Source organism: Uloborus diversus, chromosome 8, assembly GCF_026930045.1.
Source record: "Uloborus diversus isolate 005 chromosome 8, Udiv.v.3.1, whole genome shotgun sequence".
Classification (NCBI taxonomy): domain Eukaryota; kingdom Metazoa; phylum Arthropoda; class Arachnida; order Araneae; family Uloboridae; genus Uloborus; species Uloborus diversus.
Window position 1 is genome coordinate 42,649,714 of NC_072738.1, and position 21,543 is coordinate 42,671,256.

A 21,543-nucleotide genomic window follows, 5' to 3' on the forward strand; every position below is an offset into this window, starting at 1 on the left:
ACAAGACCAAGGTAATAAATTCTTTAACTCTTTAGTTATTAAAATAAAATAAGCTAATCTGATGTAGCAGTGTCAAAATAACTACTAATTGCCAAAAAATATAAAATATTTACAAAATGCAAAAGGATTGAAATCTCAAACAAGGGAAGCAAATTTTCGCGAATTAAGTTTAAATGTTGTCATGTTTCCCATAAAATAAACTTATATTTTACTGAAATTAAACATAAAATATGCTAATCTACGGTAGCAAATATAAAAATAACACCCGATTAGTGAATATATTTAAATATTTTCAAGATGCAAAAAGATTGAAATTTCAAACACGAGAAGCAATTTTTCGCAAAGTCTGAGTTTGTTCGACGTGGCATGTTTCCCATGAAATAAATTTATTTGTTTTTTATTAAAATTAAGCAAAAAATATACTAATCTAAGGTAGCATATGCGAAACTAACATTTGATTAGCCAAAATATTTAAATATTTGCAGGATGCAAAAAGATTGAAATTTCAAACACAAGAGCAATTTTCCGCGAAACCCGAGTAAGTTCAATGTTGTCATGGTTTCCAAATTAATTTCTTTGTTAATTAATGAAATTAAACAAAAAATAAACTAATCTAAGGTACCATATGTCAAAATATCTTTCGGTTGTAAAAAACATCAAAATATTTACAAGATGCAAAAGGATCGAAATCCAAACACAGAAGCAATTTTTCGCGATGTTGCATACTGAGCACATGTTCAGAAAATTGCAGTGGTGAAATACTTTTTTAAAACTTCTAAGCACAATTCGTTGATTTTTGAGAGAATATAAACACTAAGAAACTTTTTCAAGGTTTTAAAACTTTTTCAAGGTTTTCAAGCACTTGAAAATGAACTTTTTTTTTTCAAGCACTTTTCAAGGTTTTTCAAGGGCGTACGAACCCTGTATACATTGTCGCATTTTTTTCAGTTGTTTGTGTATTCTTTGCTGATTTTTTTTTTTTTTTTTGGATATTTTCCCCCGAGTTTCTTTTAGACATGGCTCCTCAGCGATTGTGAAGTTATACTGCAAATGTTAGCTAGAGGTTAGGTGCTAAGCTAGAAGTTGGGTGCAGCGCATACATTAAACTTTTTATACGAATATATATTACTTTTTTTAGGAATATATATTTCGATGCAAAGCTTATGCTGGGTGCATCGCTTACTCCCAAAAATACGGTATACTAAAAACTGATATTGTAACCTTGCCAGGAGAGTGTATCATTGGGTCAGTCAAATACACTGAAAATATATGAAATGGCACAAAGATCATATTGTTCAAAGTTATCTAAAATAACAGCAATATACATAACCAATACCTAGTCGTTGCTCTGCATTTCGGACCCCAGTTGGAAGTCGGATTAACTTGAAACCGTAGAAGATTATTTGTTCGAGACTTCGGTTCAGCATCCGGATGGGGGTCAAAAGAAAACATTGATGCTGCAGAATAAAAATGCAAAAATCATTAGTCAAATTGCAGTAACATTAAATTTTTACGATATAAGGCATGTGATTCTTATTTATTTATTCTAATATATACAGGATGAACAATATTCTAAGCAAGAAAGTGAATGTCCTATGTAACCAGTATGTAAATAAGAACAATTTAAGAATTATCCAAAACATAGAGCAGTAAATTGAATTTGGACTGAGGGTCATAATTCATATAAAAAAAAAACTTTTCCGTAGACACACAAATGTTATGAATATTTTAAAAATGAAAAATTATAAACAAACTAAGAATTACACAACTAAGCCCAAATTTAAATGTTGTCAATACCTTGGTTCTTTGGACATTATGGTTTTAGATGGCTCATTTTCAAAGGTTTTCTTGCCTGGGTGCTGTTTAGCCTGTAGAATATTCCATGAAGATTAATTGATGATTTAAAAAAATATAACATTAAGTAGTGATAAATAAATCTATGAATATATTTGAAGAAAAATATTAACAATAATAAACAATTTGAGAAATATTATGTATTTTTAAGGCAGGTGTTTGAGTGTAGTAAAAGTTCTGCATTTTGGGATCATTCAAATGTTTTTTTAAAAAAACATAATTACAAAAACTTAAAATTATGTTATAAATGAGCTAATACAAAATTTAAAGATGCACATTATGAAGCACATTTTAAAATAAACTAAGTTAGCTGTTAAAAATGAATGTATATTGAACACCATTAATTTAACTTTTTGAACTTCTTTATAATAACACAAATTTATCAGAAGTGTATATCTATACTATTATTTTAAAGAAAGAGAGCAGATTTTTCTATGCTTATATGTTTGCGGTAATCTCCGGAACCACTGCACCTATATATATATATATATATATATATTTGAAAAATTCCTTTACTATACAAAAGATGCGTTCTTACAGAGTGACATAGGCTTTTAATTATGCATATATGTCTTGATACTATTTTTAAAACTAATAAGTTCTCTTTGCTACCAGTTTTTTTCTGTACTGTTTTGTTCTTATATACGTAAAAACAAACCTTGATTGCCCCGCATTCGCAATGACAGAATGGCTAAAGGTTCGCCTTCAAACCAAATGCTGAGGGGTGGGCACATGAGAAATTAGAAAAATTTACAATGCCAGCAGGAGAACCAACCATCGAAATGTTTTCATGTGTTTAAGGCTGCAGAAGGTAAGGTATGTAGCATTCTATTAGCCTAAAACATTTCAAACCATTAAGAGTCACATGCTGTTTACGCTTTAAAATTTCATTAAATGAATGATATAACTGCGATTTGCTTCGGGAAAATAAGTTTTTGAATTCAAGCATGTAGTGTATATAAGCGATAATAACCTGTGTTTCTGAAAGTTGTAATTTTGCATGCATTCAATTAACTACACTTAGGTTAGAAAATTCTGAAAGAGTGATTGCACACAATTACCGTATTTTCAAAGTTAAAACTACAAAAAAAAAAAAAAAAAACAGTGGATAGGGAAGAATTTGACAAAGAAGAAGAAAAATTTTAAATACAAATTACTTGTGGAACTATTCTTCATGATGACCATATTTAAGCATTTGTAAACGATATAACAAACTAATATAGCTCACAAATATCCTATCAGAAGGAAATTTCTAAAAAAAAAAATAAATAAATCAAAATGGAGGCATATGAAAAAAAGCAAGTTTCATGAAGAAAACGAGTACAACATGTTGAAAGCCATCCCGGGATTGAAAAAGAGTCACCTCTAAGTAGAAAATACAATATTCATTCTGATAGCTAATCTGAAGTCGGTTACATAAGAATTCATTAGAACATTTTGTGGTCCTATATATTTACAATGACAATTAACAATTAAAGATACTGCCAACCTATCAAACAGAATATAAAGAACTCGGTCTTATGGACGGCAACATACTTTGAAAACTAACCTTAGCTTACACATGAAACTTTCTGACTCTGCTTCTAAACTCAGATAATTGTTTACAACTATTTCAACTTTTATGTTAACCTTTAAACTCAATTGCTTTATGGCAAACATTAAAAAAATATCTCTTTGACGACATATTACAAGGAGAGCGTCAGCAGAAATACTAAGATTGTTGTTCATTGTCAAGCAATAAAAAAATTAAACGCAAAATTTGTGAATGAAGCTGACATGCAATGGGTGACTTTTGTTTGCCAACACGGCAGATAATCAACAAAAAATTCGATTAAAAACATGGTACAGGATAACCAGGAATGTAAACTAATGTTGATCGGCATACCCGGAACTGGAAAAAAATTAAATAATTAAACAGTAAAAAAACCGAATCACTTCAAAAATCAACTAGCAGGCTCGTGTTTTTTTTTTCTTTACGGAACTGCAGAGACTTAGATAAAACTGACCATTCCACATCTAAACTGCTTTGAATATCTCTTCCAGAAAAACTCCGTATGTTTAACAAGAAAAAACAGGCAATTGGGAGAATTTCAATAGGATACTCCTCTAGACTTCTCTTCATGCTTCTAAAATTAAAGGCGAAATCCCAATAATTTGATTGCACAACTTTAATTTGTCTTCTATTTTCAATGGAATTGGACCCCAATTAAATTCACTACAGAATAATGTGATTTCGAGTATTGTTCTTACAGCACCAGCATATTAGTTGGCTTATAATCTTTGCATCCCCATGGTCCCTCTACATTTCCTTTTCCAATTTAAGTTCCTCCAATGAAAATTTCTTATGCAATCACCATCATCAAATATACAAACAACTATATGATACATAATGCAAACATTACATATGGGAAGATTGTATTGTTCAGTGGGAATTATATGTCAGTCTGACTTGATATGGAAATGAGGTAAATCAATTCGTTTCAAACCTCATAAAAGAGAAACAAAAAAATATTCCTTACTACAAATTTTCAAATTAAAAAGTATCTTTATAATATTTATTTAAGATAGATAGGTTTTTTTTAAACCCAAACTAGGTCGGGACAGGCTTCTAATATTCAATAATTTACACAATAAATGCATTTCAACTCCGGTAATTCTGTTTGAAATAATACAATGTATTTTGGCTACAGCACATGTAGCCAGCAACAGAAATATGTTACATAAGAGAAAGCAATCATAATATGCCTTTTTAAGGTACAGAAACTATAAAAAAGGCACACAAGCTCACCCATGCTTTGATAATGTCCCATATGACTTCTTGTGGGGCATCTGTTTTAATAGAAATCGGGGAAGCATGAGAGATGGAAACCCTGTAACCAGCATTCAAAATGGCAGATCTAAGAAATAAAAAATGTATTTTTCACTGAAAGCACAGGCAAAAGTTATGTTACAATTATATTTATAACCAATATGCATACTCTTTATGTGAGATATTTTTCATAAAACAAAAAACTTCAATCAATTTCATTTTATTTGTTGTGCTTCAACAACTATGTAAAAAAAACCATCAATGAATATTTTACACAAGCAAAGGCAAACTATTAGAAAATAGCTAAAAAATATTTTTCAGCACAATTTTTTTTTCAAAGAAATTTCTCTTTAAACAAATAATTACAGTGAAACTTCCGTAACTCGACACTTGGATAACTCAACTTTCCAGGTAACTCAACATTAATTTTTCTTATGGCTGGCCAAATTCTAGTATCAATGGGCGAAAACCTCTCTAACTAAACACACATTTGCAGAATCATAATAAGCCCACATCCAATTACTATTCTAGTCCAATTTTTGCAACCCACATTCTTTCCTATTGACCTTTTCTCAGAATTTTACGCTGTGGTTTCTTGGTCAGTTGATCCTCTTCTAGAAAGCTATTTTTAGAGAATTACAGCTTTTATTCATTGGAGTCAGGCACCATACTTTGTTTTGTTAGTGCAATTCTATATGTCTTGGAAAGTGTAGGATAAATGTATCTAGGGAAGTTCTCTACAGAAAGAGAGAAGACATGTTTTTCAAACAAGTATGAGATAGCATGTATGAGTGTGAGATGAGTATTAGCACGAAACTGCAGTCCTTGGCTGGAATTGACTGAGCTGGCGGTGTATTTCATGTATATCTGCCTTAGCCCTGGCTATAGGGCGGTAACTTACAGAAAGAATGAGAAGGTTTTTTTTTTATCTTTACAGACCTGACTGACAAAAAAACTTTTATCTCTTTTCAAAAATCATGGATTCATTCTTCATGAGGTACTCAAATAACAATAGTGATTTTACTATGCACTTTTCAAACAAGAAAACAAAAAGAAAAGAAAGTTCATTTACTGGAATTAATTTTCATAATGTGAATGTTAAACATTAGTAAGTAAGTGATATAGACTCTCTTTAGGAACTAAACTTATTAAACCTCAGTCAGTGGCGAATACAAGGGGGGAGGGGTCTTGATCCCCCGCCCAAACCTATGGCAATATTTGAATGTTTGCTGGGAAAATAAAAAAAGTGTCAAAACCATCCGAAAAAGTAAATATATTTTTAAATTCAATTTTTTTATTGCATTACATGGATGTAAAGTGGGAAGGGGAGTCATGAGAGTCCATGGGCGGATTTATGGGGGGGGAGAAGGGGGGCTATGCCCCCTCAGTCTTGGGAGAACTTTATACACAATAACCAACACCTTCCAAAACCTTAAAAGAAAAAAATCATAATTCTTTTATTTTTTGAATAGTTCAGTAGAGAAAATGAAGAGAATAGCAACCGTCCTTTTCCGAAGGGGGGGGGGGGGGGAGCTAGGGGCACCATACATTGTATTACAAATAGTAACTGGGATGCAGAAATGTGTTGAAAATGACTACTTTGAACTGAAAACTATTACAGCAAGTATATAAATGAAAATATCCACTGAACGAGCTATGTATTCAGCTGCAATACTTAAAATATACAACGATTATTTCAACAAATTAGAAACTGAAGCAAGGACTTAAAAAAAAACGGATTGACCTATAAACTAAATAAACTATGGCTTAGGGCACCCGCTTTGTTGAAGGACCCTAACTCCTGAAAATTTCATGATTTGTTCCTTAACAAAAAAAAAAGGAAAGAACTTGAAAAAATAAATTTTATTTTAAAGTGCTTGAAAATCTTTAAAAAATTGGAAAAGTTTGGATACAAACCATAAATTTAAGCATTTATAACAAATGGAAGAGGTTAGAGGGATAAATGCCGAACCATGTTAAATTTAGTTCCTTGCCTCATCCTGCATCAAAAATGTAAAAATCGTGGTTCTCGCGTTTTTGTAATATTACTTGAGATAAATTTTTATGACTCACATTTTTCATATCTTGCTGTTTATTTAATCCCAAATGCAGTGCAGTATTTTGGAAATTCTTTTGTACTGCCCGTATCTGTTCAGCCCGGGGGGGGGGGGGAACACTACCTCTATTCCTTTTCATTTCTGCACTGCTTGTAATTGAAAAAAAACGTTGTTAAATTGAGAAATCAAAATTTTTTTTTGTCTTTAAAACTTAAAGAAGTTGTTTCTTACAAAGTTTGAACAATACTGTAAAATTGTACAATCTAGTACAAAATTTCAGAGATTGGAAAGGGCAAATGAAATGCCTTAAATAATTTTAATTGTTCTTGAGTCCTTGAAACGGATTAGATGAGTCTTTGAAATTCCTAAGCAAAGGGTGTTTCAATTTTATTTCTTATCAAGTGTATAAATTATGAATTGTCCAAATGGGCAGCTGCCTCGCTTTTTCTCTCAGAGGACTGCTGTCACTGTTTTGTCAACCCGAAGACAATTTTTACTGTTTATTATCGTAAATCACAAAACAGTATTTTGCTATTTTTTCTGAGATTTTGGTAGTTCTAATTACTTCTTATAAGGCTTCAAAATGCAGAATCTTATACATATTTTACGAAAATTCCTCCAGGGAGAAACTCCCCGGAACCCCTAAAATTGGGTAGGTTATTGGTAGGTAAAAATTGTGCAAGCTACAAAAGAGACCCAAAACCTTAGGGCCACGGAAATTAAACCAGCCTTGATTACTAATATTGCTAAAAAAAAATCCTGCCCCCCCAGGAACTCAGTCCTAAATCCGCCATTTGAGTAATGAAAATGACTGCTTGAAAAGGAAAGAGAAGAAAACCTGATCGAAACCACAAGAAAGAGTAATAAATAATTCTTTAATTCCCTTTTTTTTGTGGGGGGGGGGGGGGTATTACATGTCATTTTTCTATTTATTATACAGTAAAATAGCTTTTCTTGAGAGTCTCTTCTTCACGGCGTTGCCTTTAGTGCCAGTAAAATGAAAACAAAGAAGTGTTTGCTGCCCGATTGCTTTCTGTTGTGATTTTTAGATAATTTCGTTTTTGTCCGTACTGAGTTTATTTTTAAATAAGCTGTTAATAGTTTAAATCAGTGTTTTGGACTAAGTGTCGGGCAGAAAATTTGTAAAATTTTAGTATGGTGTTAGCCCCAAACCTAGCTATACGAGGGTTCACATCCCATCATTTCAGACGGAAACTGTGCAGAAAAAAAAAAGGGTTTGTTAGAAAAGGGACTACCTGTAACCAAAACAATGAAGCGTTCGGGTGACAAAACATTGTGGTCTTTTTTGAAAAGTTGAAAAAAACTGAAGAACCCAAAACCAATGGAAACATTTCCGGAGATCTTGTATCAGATTCAGAGACTGTGTCATCATTCATTCGCCTCTGAATTTTCGATAATTCGGTGAGTATTCATCAATGTCCGAATTATATTCGTAAAATCTTTAACTTTAAAGAAGATTTTCGCCGATTTTTTTACTGTTATATTAAGTGAAGTTTTAATAGTATTTTTCTGCAAACAAGATGGATGTGTAAAGTACCATGTAAATTTATAATCAAAGATGGATGTATGTTCTGTGTCGAATATTATGCTAGTATTTAATTTTAATCAATATCTAAATTCATCATATTCATAAAACATTCTATTTTTTTTTTAGATTTTCCTAGTATTTATTCATTGTGCTGGCTGGTGTGAATACTGGTCTTCAACAGGTATACAACTGAAATAGGTCATTTTAATGTATTAAATTATTATAAATTAAGTTTAATAATTCCTAATATAAGTATTTAATTTATAATAGTTCGAATTAGTTAAGTTTTCAACAAACTGATGGCAGATTTTGTGCTTTTCGTTGATCCTAAAGATACCAAAGTTCAAGAAAATTGTCGTACGTAAGACTACATTCATGAGCATGGCCTCCCCCGCCCCCCCCCCCCCCTAAAATGAAATCCTGTATCCGCCCCTGACCTCAGTAAGTGGACATGTGTTTATGTTCCCTATGAGTGTTGAGTCATCGAGGTTTTACTGCATATCATGTGCACTCCCACTAGATTCAATCTAGAAATATACATAAATGCATAACAAACATGGCTAAAAATTTTATCAGATAAATAATGATACTTAAAAATTTATATTCAAAATAATAATAATAATAATAAAACAATAATAATAATAATTACTTAGGAAAATGAAAACTTTATCATATGCTTCATAAATTCAAGAAATGGAAAATTAAAGTTTGCCATACTTTATAAATAATTTCACTTCAAACACACATGCCCATACAAATATTCTAAAAGATTCTCAGTAATTTCTAATGAATAGAATTTTCAAAATCCTTGTCTCTAACTAAGATAACAAGGCTATAAGTTATGAGAATTTTAGGTATTCAAACACCCTTTAAAACAGAGCTTTTTTTTTCTTTCTAAAACTTCATAAATATTTACAAAACAATTTTCAAGTTTCTATTTATTTTGTTAGTAGATAGTTGGTAATGGAAACGGCATTCACTTTAATTAAATATAAACTTAATAATGCATTTAAAACTGGTTGTTTTGGTACAGAGAATGGTTTAATTTTTATTTTGAAAATTAAAATTAAAAAACTCATTCCAAAAGAAAATTCTCAATACGGTCTTTAGGACATTTAAAAAAAGGAACTCAAACTTTTAAACAAACACTTCTAAAAATCTTTTTACATTAAATTTAATCTTGGAGATTAACACAAACATTTACCATTTTTGTGGAAATATACATAAGTCAAAACAATTCTTATAAAGAGAAGGGGCCAAAATTCTTTACCTCATATCATTGTTAGTAGGTGAGACCACATGGACCGTGCTAGCTAAACAAGGAATTTTATGATACAAAGGACAATCTTCTAGCTCCTGAAAGTTATGACAATAATTTCTAAGTATTTCTTTTTAAAAAGACATGCAAATATATTTCATTTACCGTGACAGATGTAATCTTCAAAATTACATGATAAATACAGATTTCTTGAACTTTTCTTAATATTTTTCTGCCATCTTACAGCAAACTCAACTTAACATTAAAAATTTGGGCCTAAGTTGAGCAGCATCTGACACGTGTTTAAACTGCTATATAACTTTGGCAGACTTAAAATGGTATCACTAAACATAATCTTAGGTTACTTGTATGACTTGTAATACTGTGCAGTTACATTTTGTAATATCGTTGGATTTTGTTGCGGGAAAAATCTTTTATAAAAGAAATAGACCTCAAAGGGTAAAAAACACATATACTATAATGAGAGCTTTTGAAACTATGATATGATCTACAAGACTCCTAAGCATACTTAACATACAAGGCTTAACTACTTACTCTCTTGTAAATGCTTTCTTAAACATACAACAGAATTTACTGCATAGATAATCGCATCTTTTTATTTTTAAATTTTACTTCAAAAATTCATAATTTCCATTCACAAAGAGATAATATTTTCATTGAATTTATAACTACATGTGAATTTAATTACTAAGGAAAGAAGAAGGCTAACCATAGACAATTAATACAAACTAAAAAACTAAGTAAATATAAGTGTAAAAAATACATCTGGAATATTTTCAAGAGATCCAAAAGACTTATTGCAGAGTGTCTCTAATTCCTCTTGTAGGCTCCCATATGATTCATTCTCAAAGGGAGTTAAAAATAATATTCAAGTACTAGGTACTCAGTTCACACTTGAAGAATTAGAGCAAAATTATTTTTTTTTGCTATTCATTAAATTTTATTACATTACTCTAAACTCGCCATATCCCTCACCCCTTTTTTCTCTCCTTTTTTTTAAAACTTGCTTACTTATTTAAGTTTTGTTTTAATTCGAAAGTTTGGTGAAAAATGTTGCAAACGTTCCTGTCAGTGCCAGAAAATGTTACAGAAAAGCAGCAGTTTGTCGGTAGCTTCATTTCTCAGAAAACAATGGACTGAATTTTTATGCAGTTATTAAAGTTTGAAGGAAACTGAGGACATATTCATTCAATTGTATCAATGCAAATTGAAATACCAAAATTGAGGAAGTATTTTTTACCTCTAAAACAACAGTTAGAATTCCTATCATTCTTTTATATGTTTTGTACTGCTCTTGCTCTTGTTCAAGCATTTGCACAACTTCTTCAACAAATTCTTTGTCATGTAATTTTGAAGACCATATTGGACCACAGACCTATTCAATAAATTTTACAGTTAAATAACATCCAAGCACATTCATTTTGATAAAAACATTTATTGCAAAAATAAAATTCAACAAGATTCATATCCCTCAGGGATAAAAAAAATTCAAGCACTTTTCAAGAGTCAAAAAACACTTTTCAAGAATTGGTACCATAAATATTGCGTGCAGATTTCATTTAATGCAAACATATAAATAACAGTCAGTAATATCAACAGAAAAACAAGATTGTAATGGGGTCGTTCCTAAAATTTTAAAAGTATTTTTTTCTGAAAGAGCATGTTTAAAAACATAGGATCTGATCATTTTTCAAATAATTTGCTAAGTTTAATGTTTAAAAAAAAATACTGTAATCAGTGCGCTTTCATTGTTTAACGTTTCTCTCGATGACATCACAAATGATGAAAAGACATTCACTGTTGCCATTTAGAAGAGCACAATATTTAATTCGCATCTTTACTAACTTGTACTGGCAACAATATGGTTGATAGCGAGCGTAGAGGCAATTTTTAATTCACTGCTTGATTATCATAATGTGGAAATGCAGTGAAAAATGAGCCAAAAGACATCATTTGTGATGTCATAAGGAGCACGCCTTGTTTGAAAAATTGGGCATTTTAAAAAATTAATTAAAAAATAACTGTTGGGAAAATGAAAGTATTTTCTTGGTCCATGTTATTTTTTTTTTGCTTATACAATCAATTTCTGTGACTAAAAGTAGTACTTTTGACTGAAGAAAACAACCCCAATGCATTTTCTACAGGAAACACTTTGATAAAAGATCTACAGTATTGAAAATATTTCTAAAAATGTCTGAAAAGGTCAATCATAAAGAGCACGGTTGGTATAAAAACCGTTTTTTCTTTTGAAACCCCCCCTCCCAAAAAAATGATTTTCTTGGTTAAAACCATGTTTTTTTGGTTCAAACCGGGTTTATTTGGATTTTATTACTATTTGTAAAGAAAAACAATTTTATTTTAGGAAAATCATGAAGATTTTATGAATTGTTAAGGAATGTTTAATATTCATATTTGTACCTAATTTCTTTGTAATTAATTGAATAATTAAGAATAAAATCTTGTAATTTCATTTCCTCATACTTAAAAGATTTATATAGGAGAATATTGTTTGAAAATCTTTAACTATTTTAAAAAATTCAATACACAAATAGGTCTTGGTATAAACAATCAAAGAAATAATTTGCTGTGATAGTTCACACATTATTAATTACAAATAACCAAGAATAAATTCTTGCAAATTAAATTCCTCATAATCTTAGCTATCTACTATAAATAAAAAAATAAACGTAAACTAAAATCACGCATTCTTAAACATGGAAAGTATTATGTAGTATCTACAAATGAATCATAAGTCTGATGCACATTATACAACTTTAAAAATCAAAAGATCAACGCATATTTTGTTTAAAGATTAAAAAAAAGTAATGTATCAATGACAATAATTACAGAAACAGGAGAAGTAGATTTTAAGAAAATCATTATGTTTTCCATTGTAGACATAATGTCTCCAGGTTTAGCACATTTAGGAATATATATATATATATTTTTTTTTATCGAAGAAAATAAATCATTTTAATTAGAAACCTCAATAGGAACTTAAATGAAAATACTCTTTTAACATATTTTAATAATGAAGACTGTTATAAAAATTAATGTTTATTGATTCTTCCACCATTCATACATGAGACTTCTTTTATTATATTGAAATAAAAAAAAAAGTTCTTTGAAAAGTGAAAATTTGGCATTAATTATTATTATTTTTTTAAGAGCACTTGAATGTTTTCTGTTTTCATAATTTTATATATTTTCTGCTCTGACTGCATCGTCTATTGGAGATGCTAAAAGTGCATTTGTAAGCACAATTTTATGCATACTCTAAGAGTTCTTGAAATTCTTTGGTTATTTTTTTTTTCTGTAGTGATGTAAATATTCTAGTGTTATGATATTTTTACACTATGCATGGATTCACCGGTACATAATCTATCTCAAAAAATCTTAACTAAACAAGCAAATTAGTTAGAATATGAAGTTTTGGTTGAGATATGTTTTTTGAACTATTTTGAAATGCAAAAGACTGAAAAATAATGAAAATTAAAAATTGTAAAAGAGCTACTTGGATTTTTTTTTCTATGTAATTTTAGAAAATGTAATTTTAGTCTGTCTCGTATATTTATGTACCTAATAAGAAACATAGATTTAAAAGAAGAAAAAAAAAAAAAAATATTTATCAAACTTGCATTACCTTAAAAAATATAAGTTTCTGAATTTATTAAATCTGTAGTTTGTCTATAGAGCATTACTAGTTACTTTGCATTGATTAGATTTTACAATAATATGTAAAATTTATGAAAACACTTGGGGGGGGGGGGGTGGAAACAATAAAATTTTTCAAAAAAAACCCCGCATGTTTTAATAAAAAAAAAACACTTGGTTTAAACCAATGTGGTTTAAACTAAACAATCCTGATAAAGAAAAGAGCATATGAGGCTTAGTTTTGCAATTTTCACGTTCAAAGTATATTTTTTAAGAATCAACAAGCTTAGATTTAAAAAGAAAAAAAACTCTGTGATTGCAGGGCCATAAGTGCTTTGAACTTTTATAGGAAAAAACCAAAATACCCTCTTTAGCAGGCATCTGACAATGAAATTATGCACAGAAATTCAACTTAATAAAATTATATAATTCAACTTTATGTTTCAGATACAAACACTGCATTAAACTGCTATGCGTTCAATTGTTTTAATTTAATATTTTTTCAAAAAAAAAAAAAAAACCCCGAAAATAAGATAATAATAATTAAAATTAAGTTTGCAAAACTCAATAAGTTTTTAAATAAACAAAACAAAAGTAATTAATTTTTCAGGTTATTTAAATAAAAAATAAAACAAGAGCTAATCTGATACGGCACATCTCAAAATAACTCCCAATGGCCAAAAATATAAAAATATTTATAAGATGCAAAACAGTTGAAAACTAAAACAAGGGAAGCAAACTTCAATGTTGGTATGTTTCTCATAAAATAAATTTATTTGTTTTCTACTAAATTAAACATAAAATATTTTAAAATTTACAAGAAGCAAAAAGATTGAAATTTCAAAGATGAGAAGCAATTTTCCATAAAGTCTAAGTAAGTTCGATGTGGCCATAGTTTCCAAAATAATTCCTAGTTGATAATTCAAATTGAACGAAAAATAAGCTAATCTAAAGTAGCATATGTCAAAACCACTCTGATTGTAAAAAGCATCAAAATATTAACAAGATGCAAAAGGATTGAAACCTCAAACAAGAAGCAATTTTTCTCGATAAATCATATCGAATATATATGTTCAGAAAATTGCACTAATGAAATATTTTTAAAAGAATTTCAAGCACAATCCAATGATTTTTGAAAGAATTCAACTACTAAAGAAACCTCTCAAACTTTCTCAAGGTTTTCAAGCAAATGAAAATGAACTTTTTCGAAAAAGCACTTTTCAAGGTTTCTCAGGGGCGTACAAACCCTGCTCAAAATCATAAGAGAGAAAAATCTGATGTAGACACTGCATCTGTTCCTTGCACTACTGTTAAATTACTAAATGAATCAAATAGAGATTTCAGGCTTGTTTCAGGATTAGAAAGTATTTTTAGATTTCAATATTTCTTTTCAATTTCTGTAGGCTTCACCAATTGAAATTTATCAGTCATAAAGCATGAAAAAAACATAAAAATCAAATTTTTTAAAAATCCGTGAGAAAAACCTGAAATGTTCCATTTTTTCGAATTTTAAGGCTCTTTGCGCAATTGGAAGAAATTATCTGATTTTAATAAATTTTTTTTTTTGTTTTTTAAGTCTTCACCAATAGCAATTTTTTCGCGCTATAGCAACTTGCAAAAAAAATTGTTTTTTTTAGCTCCACCCTAATATATAAACAAAGTCACTTTTGCATATATGATATTAGTAAGGATTACCTGTATAACTTTTATCCCTGCTGCTAGTTAAAAAGCTTTACCCACGAGTAAAAGAGTAAGTATAATAAGAACAAATAAAAATGTTTAACACGGCAAGGTGGCATATTCAAGGTCTAAAATTGCAAATAGCTGTTTCCCTTCATTAGTAATGCTCCCATAAAACTACACTCTTGCATATTTTACACATATTAAAGGACTCATTGTAGCCTAAAAATTGCTACTAGAAAGAGTATTAATAAATTCTGCTTTATTTACCATTTTTATTCATTTTATTCAATGACTTTTGCAGTTGTTGCAGCTGGCATGAAAATATCAAGTGTAAATTTAGAAAAAGAACAAACATGTAAGGACATAAGAGAGAGTTGTAGCTTACTTTATAAGAGCAGTTACAAATGTCGCATCTTTTGTTCACAGGTGGTCCAACCGCAGGAGTATATTTTTCTCTAAATAATACAATTAAAACTAGTTACTTAACAAATCAAAACCAACCAATCAAGCACACATACATAATAATACGAGTAGTTACCAGTAAAATAAAATTCTGTATTTATTGAATTATTTTGTTTTATTTATTTATTTATTGCTAAAAATAAAATCCCTTTTTTAAAAAAGGCTTTATTTATTTATTGGTATTGCATTTCAATATACTGTTTTAATTGTTCTAAAAGTGCAAACAAATTTACTGCAATTACTAACAAAGAGTAGAAAAATAGATAAATTGAAACCAGTTTAATCATAATACAAAATTTTTATTTACGAAGCTACGAGGGTTATTCGCAAATTAAGGTTCGAATTGCTGTATCCAATTGAATGTCGCGCCTACATAGAAACGTGCATGCGTACCGACTCCTGGCATGCTATGTTCATCAAACGACGCCATTTGCATTGGTATTGATGCAGTGTTCTTTGGACAGTGTCAATTTAGAATGTTTAAAACAATTGATCGGCCCGCCAAGTGTGAAATACGGTTTGTGATTCGGTTTTTGACGGCAAGGAACGTTCCAGCAGCAGAAATCCATTGACAGATAAGCGAAGTGTATGGCCCCAATGCGATGAGTGACAGCAAAGTCCGTAAATGGGTGAGAGCTTTCAAAGACGGACGGAAAAATGTCCATGATGAATCGCGACAAGGTCGACCATCAGTGATCACAGATGATTTGGTCATTGCTGTGGATGCGAAGATTCGTGAAGACCGGAGATTCACAATTTCAACTATATCATTGGAATTTCCTAATGTGGGTAGAACAACTTTACACAAAATTGTCTATGAAGAGTTGCAATTTCACAAATTGTGCTCATGATGGGTTCCCTGGCTGCTTACCGAGGAACACAAAACGAAAAGAATGGCTTCTGCTCTTGAATTTTAGAGCCGATATCAGAAGGAAGGTAATCCATTCTTAGAGAGGATTGTCACAGGGGACGAAACGTGGGTGTCGCACTTGACCCCAGAATCTAAACGTCAGTCAATGGATTGGCGTCACACGCCATCACCAGTCAGAGTCAAGGCCAAGCAGACAATCTCAACACGCAAAGTTATGGCAACCGTCTTTAGGGACAGACATGGAGTCTTGTTAGTCGAGTTTATGCAACAAGGGACAACAATTAATGCAGCCGCTTACTGCGCTACCCTGACGAAACTTAGACGTGCAATACAGAATAAGCGAAGTGGGCTTCTGTCGTTTGGGGTTTTGTTACTGCATGACAATGCCAGACCCCATTCTGCTATTCACACTCAAAATCTGATGGATGGGAATAGGTAGACCACCCACCGTACAGTCCGGACTTGGCGCTGAGTGATTTTCAGTTGTTCCGCTACCTAAAGGAGTTTCTCAGGGGCAAGAATTTCGCCACAGATGACGAGGTGAAAGAAGCAGTTTAAGACTGGTTATCCTCACAGCCGGCAGACTTCTATGACTTAGGCATACAAAAGCTTGTAGAACGTTATGACAAATGTTTAAAATAATATGGTGACTATATGGAAAAATAGAGAAACATTTAAGGAATTAAATAAAAAAGTTTTTGGAAAAAATCTGTGTTTATTTTTTATAATAAATCGGACCTTATTTTACGAACAACCCTTGTACAACATTGATGGACTTGAATCAAAAATATTTATGGAAAAATAATTTTTTTCTTGGTATTATTTGCTCATTAATTTGAAAAATGTATGACATTATAAAAAATTATAAAAACATGATAACAGCTTTAAAACACTTTTAAAGTTAAATAGACATAAAACAAGTTAAAGAAAAACAAACTTTAAATTTTGCCTATAAAATAATAAACCTTGCAGAAACTGGCAGTTGTGTATGTGTTTAGACATGAAAAGATGGTTCAAAAACTTTTTTTTTTCAAGCTAAAGTCCAGGACACCCCCTCCCCTTTTTTTGACTTACTAATAGTACTATCCTGTAAAAAATTAAGCTTCTTACTCAAATTTTAAGAGTGCTCAATGACCCCTTACTTAACATTAAGTTGTAGTCTAGAAAATGCTACAAGTTTAGAAACATTTGATTTCCCCAGCTGTTTTTTTGTAAATAATTATTTTAATGCAATGCATATGCCTATTACTAATGGATATTATAATATGTAGCATTGTTTTTTCAGTTCAATGTATTTTTAACCCCCTCAGGAAGCTTTTTCACTTTAACTTCAGCCCAAATTCTGAGTGGATGGAATTTCTTCAAAACTCACTCCTTGTACATATAGGGTACATATACAGTACCTTGTACTGGGTTATATATCTCACAAGACTTGAAAGAAGAATACATGACTGCTAATATTAAGAAAAACGATTTTGGTTTCCAAGTTGTACTTAAGGCTGCTAGGGATTAAATTCGGGAAATGCAATGTAGTCTGAATTCGAGATTTAGAGGTTTTCGGGAAAATCTATTTGAGATAAACATGGAGAACAACATTTAAGTTATGCTATAAATGCAGAGAGATGAAACATTTTCAACATAGATAGGTTTTTGAGATAGGCAGGTTCGAGATAAACAGGTTGGACTGTACCATATATTATTTGCCATCATGTTTTAGTACTTATTCTTAATTAATGTAAACAAATATATATATTAACATGATGGATGAACTAAAATAGCATACCAAAGTAAGGTATTAGCAATTGCGAACATTTTGGATGAGAGCAATGAAATTCGCATAGATATTGCATTGAAATAACTTGACAAATTAAGGAAACAATAAGAGAACTTACCCTTTATCAGTTTTTAGCTTATTTCCCAAAGGCTGCAAGTAAAAGGACCCACAAGTAGGACAAATGTAGACTAGAGATAATTTACTGTGTAAATAACAGAAATTATTGAAACAATCAAAACATTAAATTTTTATATCTCAAACACAAAGAAAAAAGTATTCCTTAAAAATACTTACAATAAAATATTTTATAAAATACAGTAGGACCTCCATACATTGAAGTGGCAAATTGCGGGAAAAAAATTCGATAGTAATATAGAAATTTCGATATGTAGAAACAATCTTAGTTTATTATAAAAATCTCCTTAAAACATTAAAATGAAACTAATTTTTGCCAACTATAATGCCGTTGCATGTTTTTGAGCGAGTTTCCTGCAAGTTTCTGTATTTTTATGACGACTTTCCGATTTCTCATAATAGCAGGAACTCTGCTTGCGGAAATACTAAATTTACCAAACATTAGGGGATTTTTGCTTTGACAATATAATCAAAAGAAAAGTAAGATATCAATCTAGTACTTAACTTGAATGATTTTCACTGAAGCTAAAAAGATTAGGAATGATAATCAACAGATAATAGGAATAACTTGAAACTGATTTTACTGTATTACTGGTTGCTACTAAGATTTGAAATAAACTGAAGGGAATTTAAGAACTCCAGAACGAAACAATGATCTATCCACACTCCTCTCAACTTCGGATTCCTTGTGAGTTTCACAGCGACTTTTAGTGAACATAATTTTCTCCCCTAACCTTCATTTTTCATGAGACAAACAGCCTAAAGTGAGGAAAAAAAATCTATGAATGTCTGTAAATTTTTTTCGATATATAGAGATTTTTCGATATATGGAAACAATTTTTCTATGTAATGGACATGGAAATTTGCTGGGATTTCGATATATAGAAAATTTTGATATGTGCAAGTTCGATATATGGAGGTTCGACTGTACATCAAATATTAATAAAATATATCCCTTAACTTTCATAAAATAGAAAAAATTAGCAAATTAGTAAAATTGAAGAATTCTTTAAGATTAAGAAAACAATCTTACCAAACACTTTCTTTCACTGCTTTTGGGCTGGTAAAGATCCTTACAAAAAGCCTTACATAAAAATCAACACTAAGGGACAACAAAGGCTGGATGTATCTTCCATATCTATTTGCATGTGATTCAATTGATTGCAGAACAATTCGTAAAGCCTACAGTAAATAATGAATCAATGAATGAACAATAAGAAAATACATAAAATAAAACTATGTTAAAAAACAATCTGTGTGTGTGAGTCATAATGATAAATTCAAATTTATTCATATTTGTGGGCTGAGTACTAAAACTAGGTAACTACAATTTTGGCAAAATAATACTTTTCACTTTTGTTGAAACTGTTTGTTTAAAATAAGTCGTAAATACATCTAATTAAATAAAATTCAGAAATGGTTTAATAAGATTTAAATCAAGACTTCCTGTTCTCCAAAAATCGTGAAAAACCATTAATTTGTTGAGCTTTTCTGGAAACAGTACAAAAAACACTGAATTATAGCTAATAACTTGCAGTCTACAATTCATGATAAAATGTAGAGAAAAATGTTATTCAATGCCTTATCAAGAAAGAAATTTAAAAAAAAGTACACTGGCATCAAAAAGTTTAGGTACAATTGTTTTTTTGCATCTAATTTGAAAATGAATGAATATAGGAAAAAAAATTTTGGAGGATATGTGCATTAAATAGTTATTTATGAATGCATCATAGAAATTTGTATAAGTATATTGCAAAAATGATTTATAGCAAAAAAAAAAAAAGTAATCTTAACAAAAAAGTCCATTCTTGGAGAAAACAGCACATCACAGTGATATGTAATAAAATGTCATAGAAACAATACAAAAATGGAATCTAATGAGGAATGTGTGCCCCTCCCCCCTTAATTTGAATGCATTGGTGGCACTGACTTTCCATGCTGTTTATTAAGTTGTCGGACACCAGAATAGGAAGCGAAGACCAGACACAGAGTAAGCCTTGTTCCAGCTCATGTAACGAACTTGGACGAAGATTTAAAACAGCAACCTGTCTGCCAAGATAGTCCCAAAAATGTTCTATCGTATTCAGGTCTGGAGATCGAGCCGGCCATTCCATTCGTTCAAAACCGTGATCTTCAAAATACTCCTCAACAATCCGAGCTTGGTGAGGACGTGCATTATCATTCATCATAATGAAGTCATTACCATTAGCACCAGCATATGGGGCGGACATATGGATCAAGGATCTCATCCCGATATCTTAAACCAGTCAGAGCCCTCTATGGAATACATGCAGGTAAGTGTGACCACTGAGTGAGATCCCTGCCCAAATTTTGGTTCCACAACCTCTATAACTGTGTCTTTCAACAGTGTTGAATTGATGGTATCTAGTGCGCTGTTCCCTCCAGATCAGTAGGCGCCCTGAATCATTCTCCAATGTAAATCTGAACTTGTCTGTGAACAGCAAAGAAGCTTCGAAAAACATGTTGCACCTTAACTTTTTGAGGACTGTATATTACAATTTCTTTTTGCTTCCTCAAAGCTCACTATTGCTACAAACGCTGTGTATGTGTGTCACTTTTTTTTAAAATATTTTATCACCTTTAATTTTTTGATTAATTTGAAAATTTCAGTTTATGCTTAGCTTATCTCTAATATTTAACTGATCTGATATGCATCTAGATGTCTCAAAAGCAATAGTATGGTTAGTCTGGAGATACAGCAAAAGGGGGTTTTGGGATTAAAAACTCTCTAAAGAACTTTGTCTTCCAACCCTAACGCAGTATCAATTTTATATACACACAAGGACTGTCAATAGCAAAGGAAACAGGGTAGTTCTCGGGTCCAGAACCCTCCTTTGAAGCTCAAAATTAAGCTCCAATAATTAAACTTAAAGTCATTCCATTCCACTTTGAATACTTTTTCATCATCTAATCAATTTAAAGTATGTAATACTGCACATGTAAAATTATAATCAAATTATGTATGCTTCAATTAACATCTACAAGTATCAGATTTGGCTGATTTTAGTCAGGATACCCCTCCCCCACTCCCCCTCCTTGAGGAATTTCTAGCTACTCAACTGAGGTCTGTCATGACGACTCTTCCTCCACACTCCAGATGGTAAATTTTGGCTATGCTAGTCAGTGGTGCAGAACCAGGGGTGATAATAGAAGACTCGAGTAAAATTTTCTGAAGACAGAGTGAAATTTTCGGAAACTATGAGGAAGCTTCCCCCTCCCCCCTTCTACCCTAAAAACACTTCTTATATATGTATACAAAAATCATTTTAAAAAAAAACATTTTGAACTTTTTTTTTTAAATATTTTTTTCAGTTTTAGAATGTGTTGTCAACCCAAACTTTTCAGAAACAGCAACACAAAATTTTTGGAAATTTCGGATCAGAGACATCCTTGGG

At 30.9% G+C, this 21,543-nt stretch overlaps 1 protein-coding gene across 1 annotated transcript in view; it reads right to left on the reverse strand.

Moving 5' to 3' along the window:
• The window catches only part of LOC129227572 (tRNA (guanine(26)-N(2))-dimethyltransferase-like), a 44,761-nt gene that overhangs the window by 7,034 nt on the left and 16,184 nt on the right, over positions 1–21,543 (reverse strand). Inside the window, exons 6-13 of the mRNA XM_054862154.1 lie at positions 19,161–19,309; positions 18,111–18,194; positions 15,271–15,340; positions 10,789–10,923; positions 9,540–9,625; positions 4,643–4,751; positions 1,808–1,868; positions 1,337–1,466 (exon numbers count right to left, since the gene is read on the reverse strand). Coding sequence (XP_054718129.1) covers positions 1,337–1,466; positions 1,808–1,868; positions 4,643–4,751; positions 9,540–9,625; positions 10,789–10,923; positions 15,271–15,340; positions 18,111–18,194; positions 19,161–19,309 — 824 coding nt within the window. The remainder of the gene's footprint in view (positions 1–1,336; positions 1,467–1,807; positions 1,869–4,642; positions 4,752–9,539; positions 9,626–10,788; positions 10,924–15,270; positions 15,341–18,110; positions 18,195–19,160; positions 19,310–21,543) is intronic.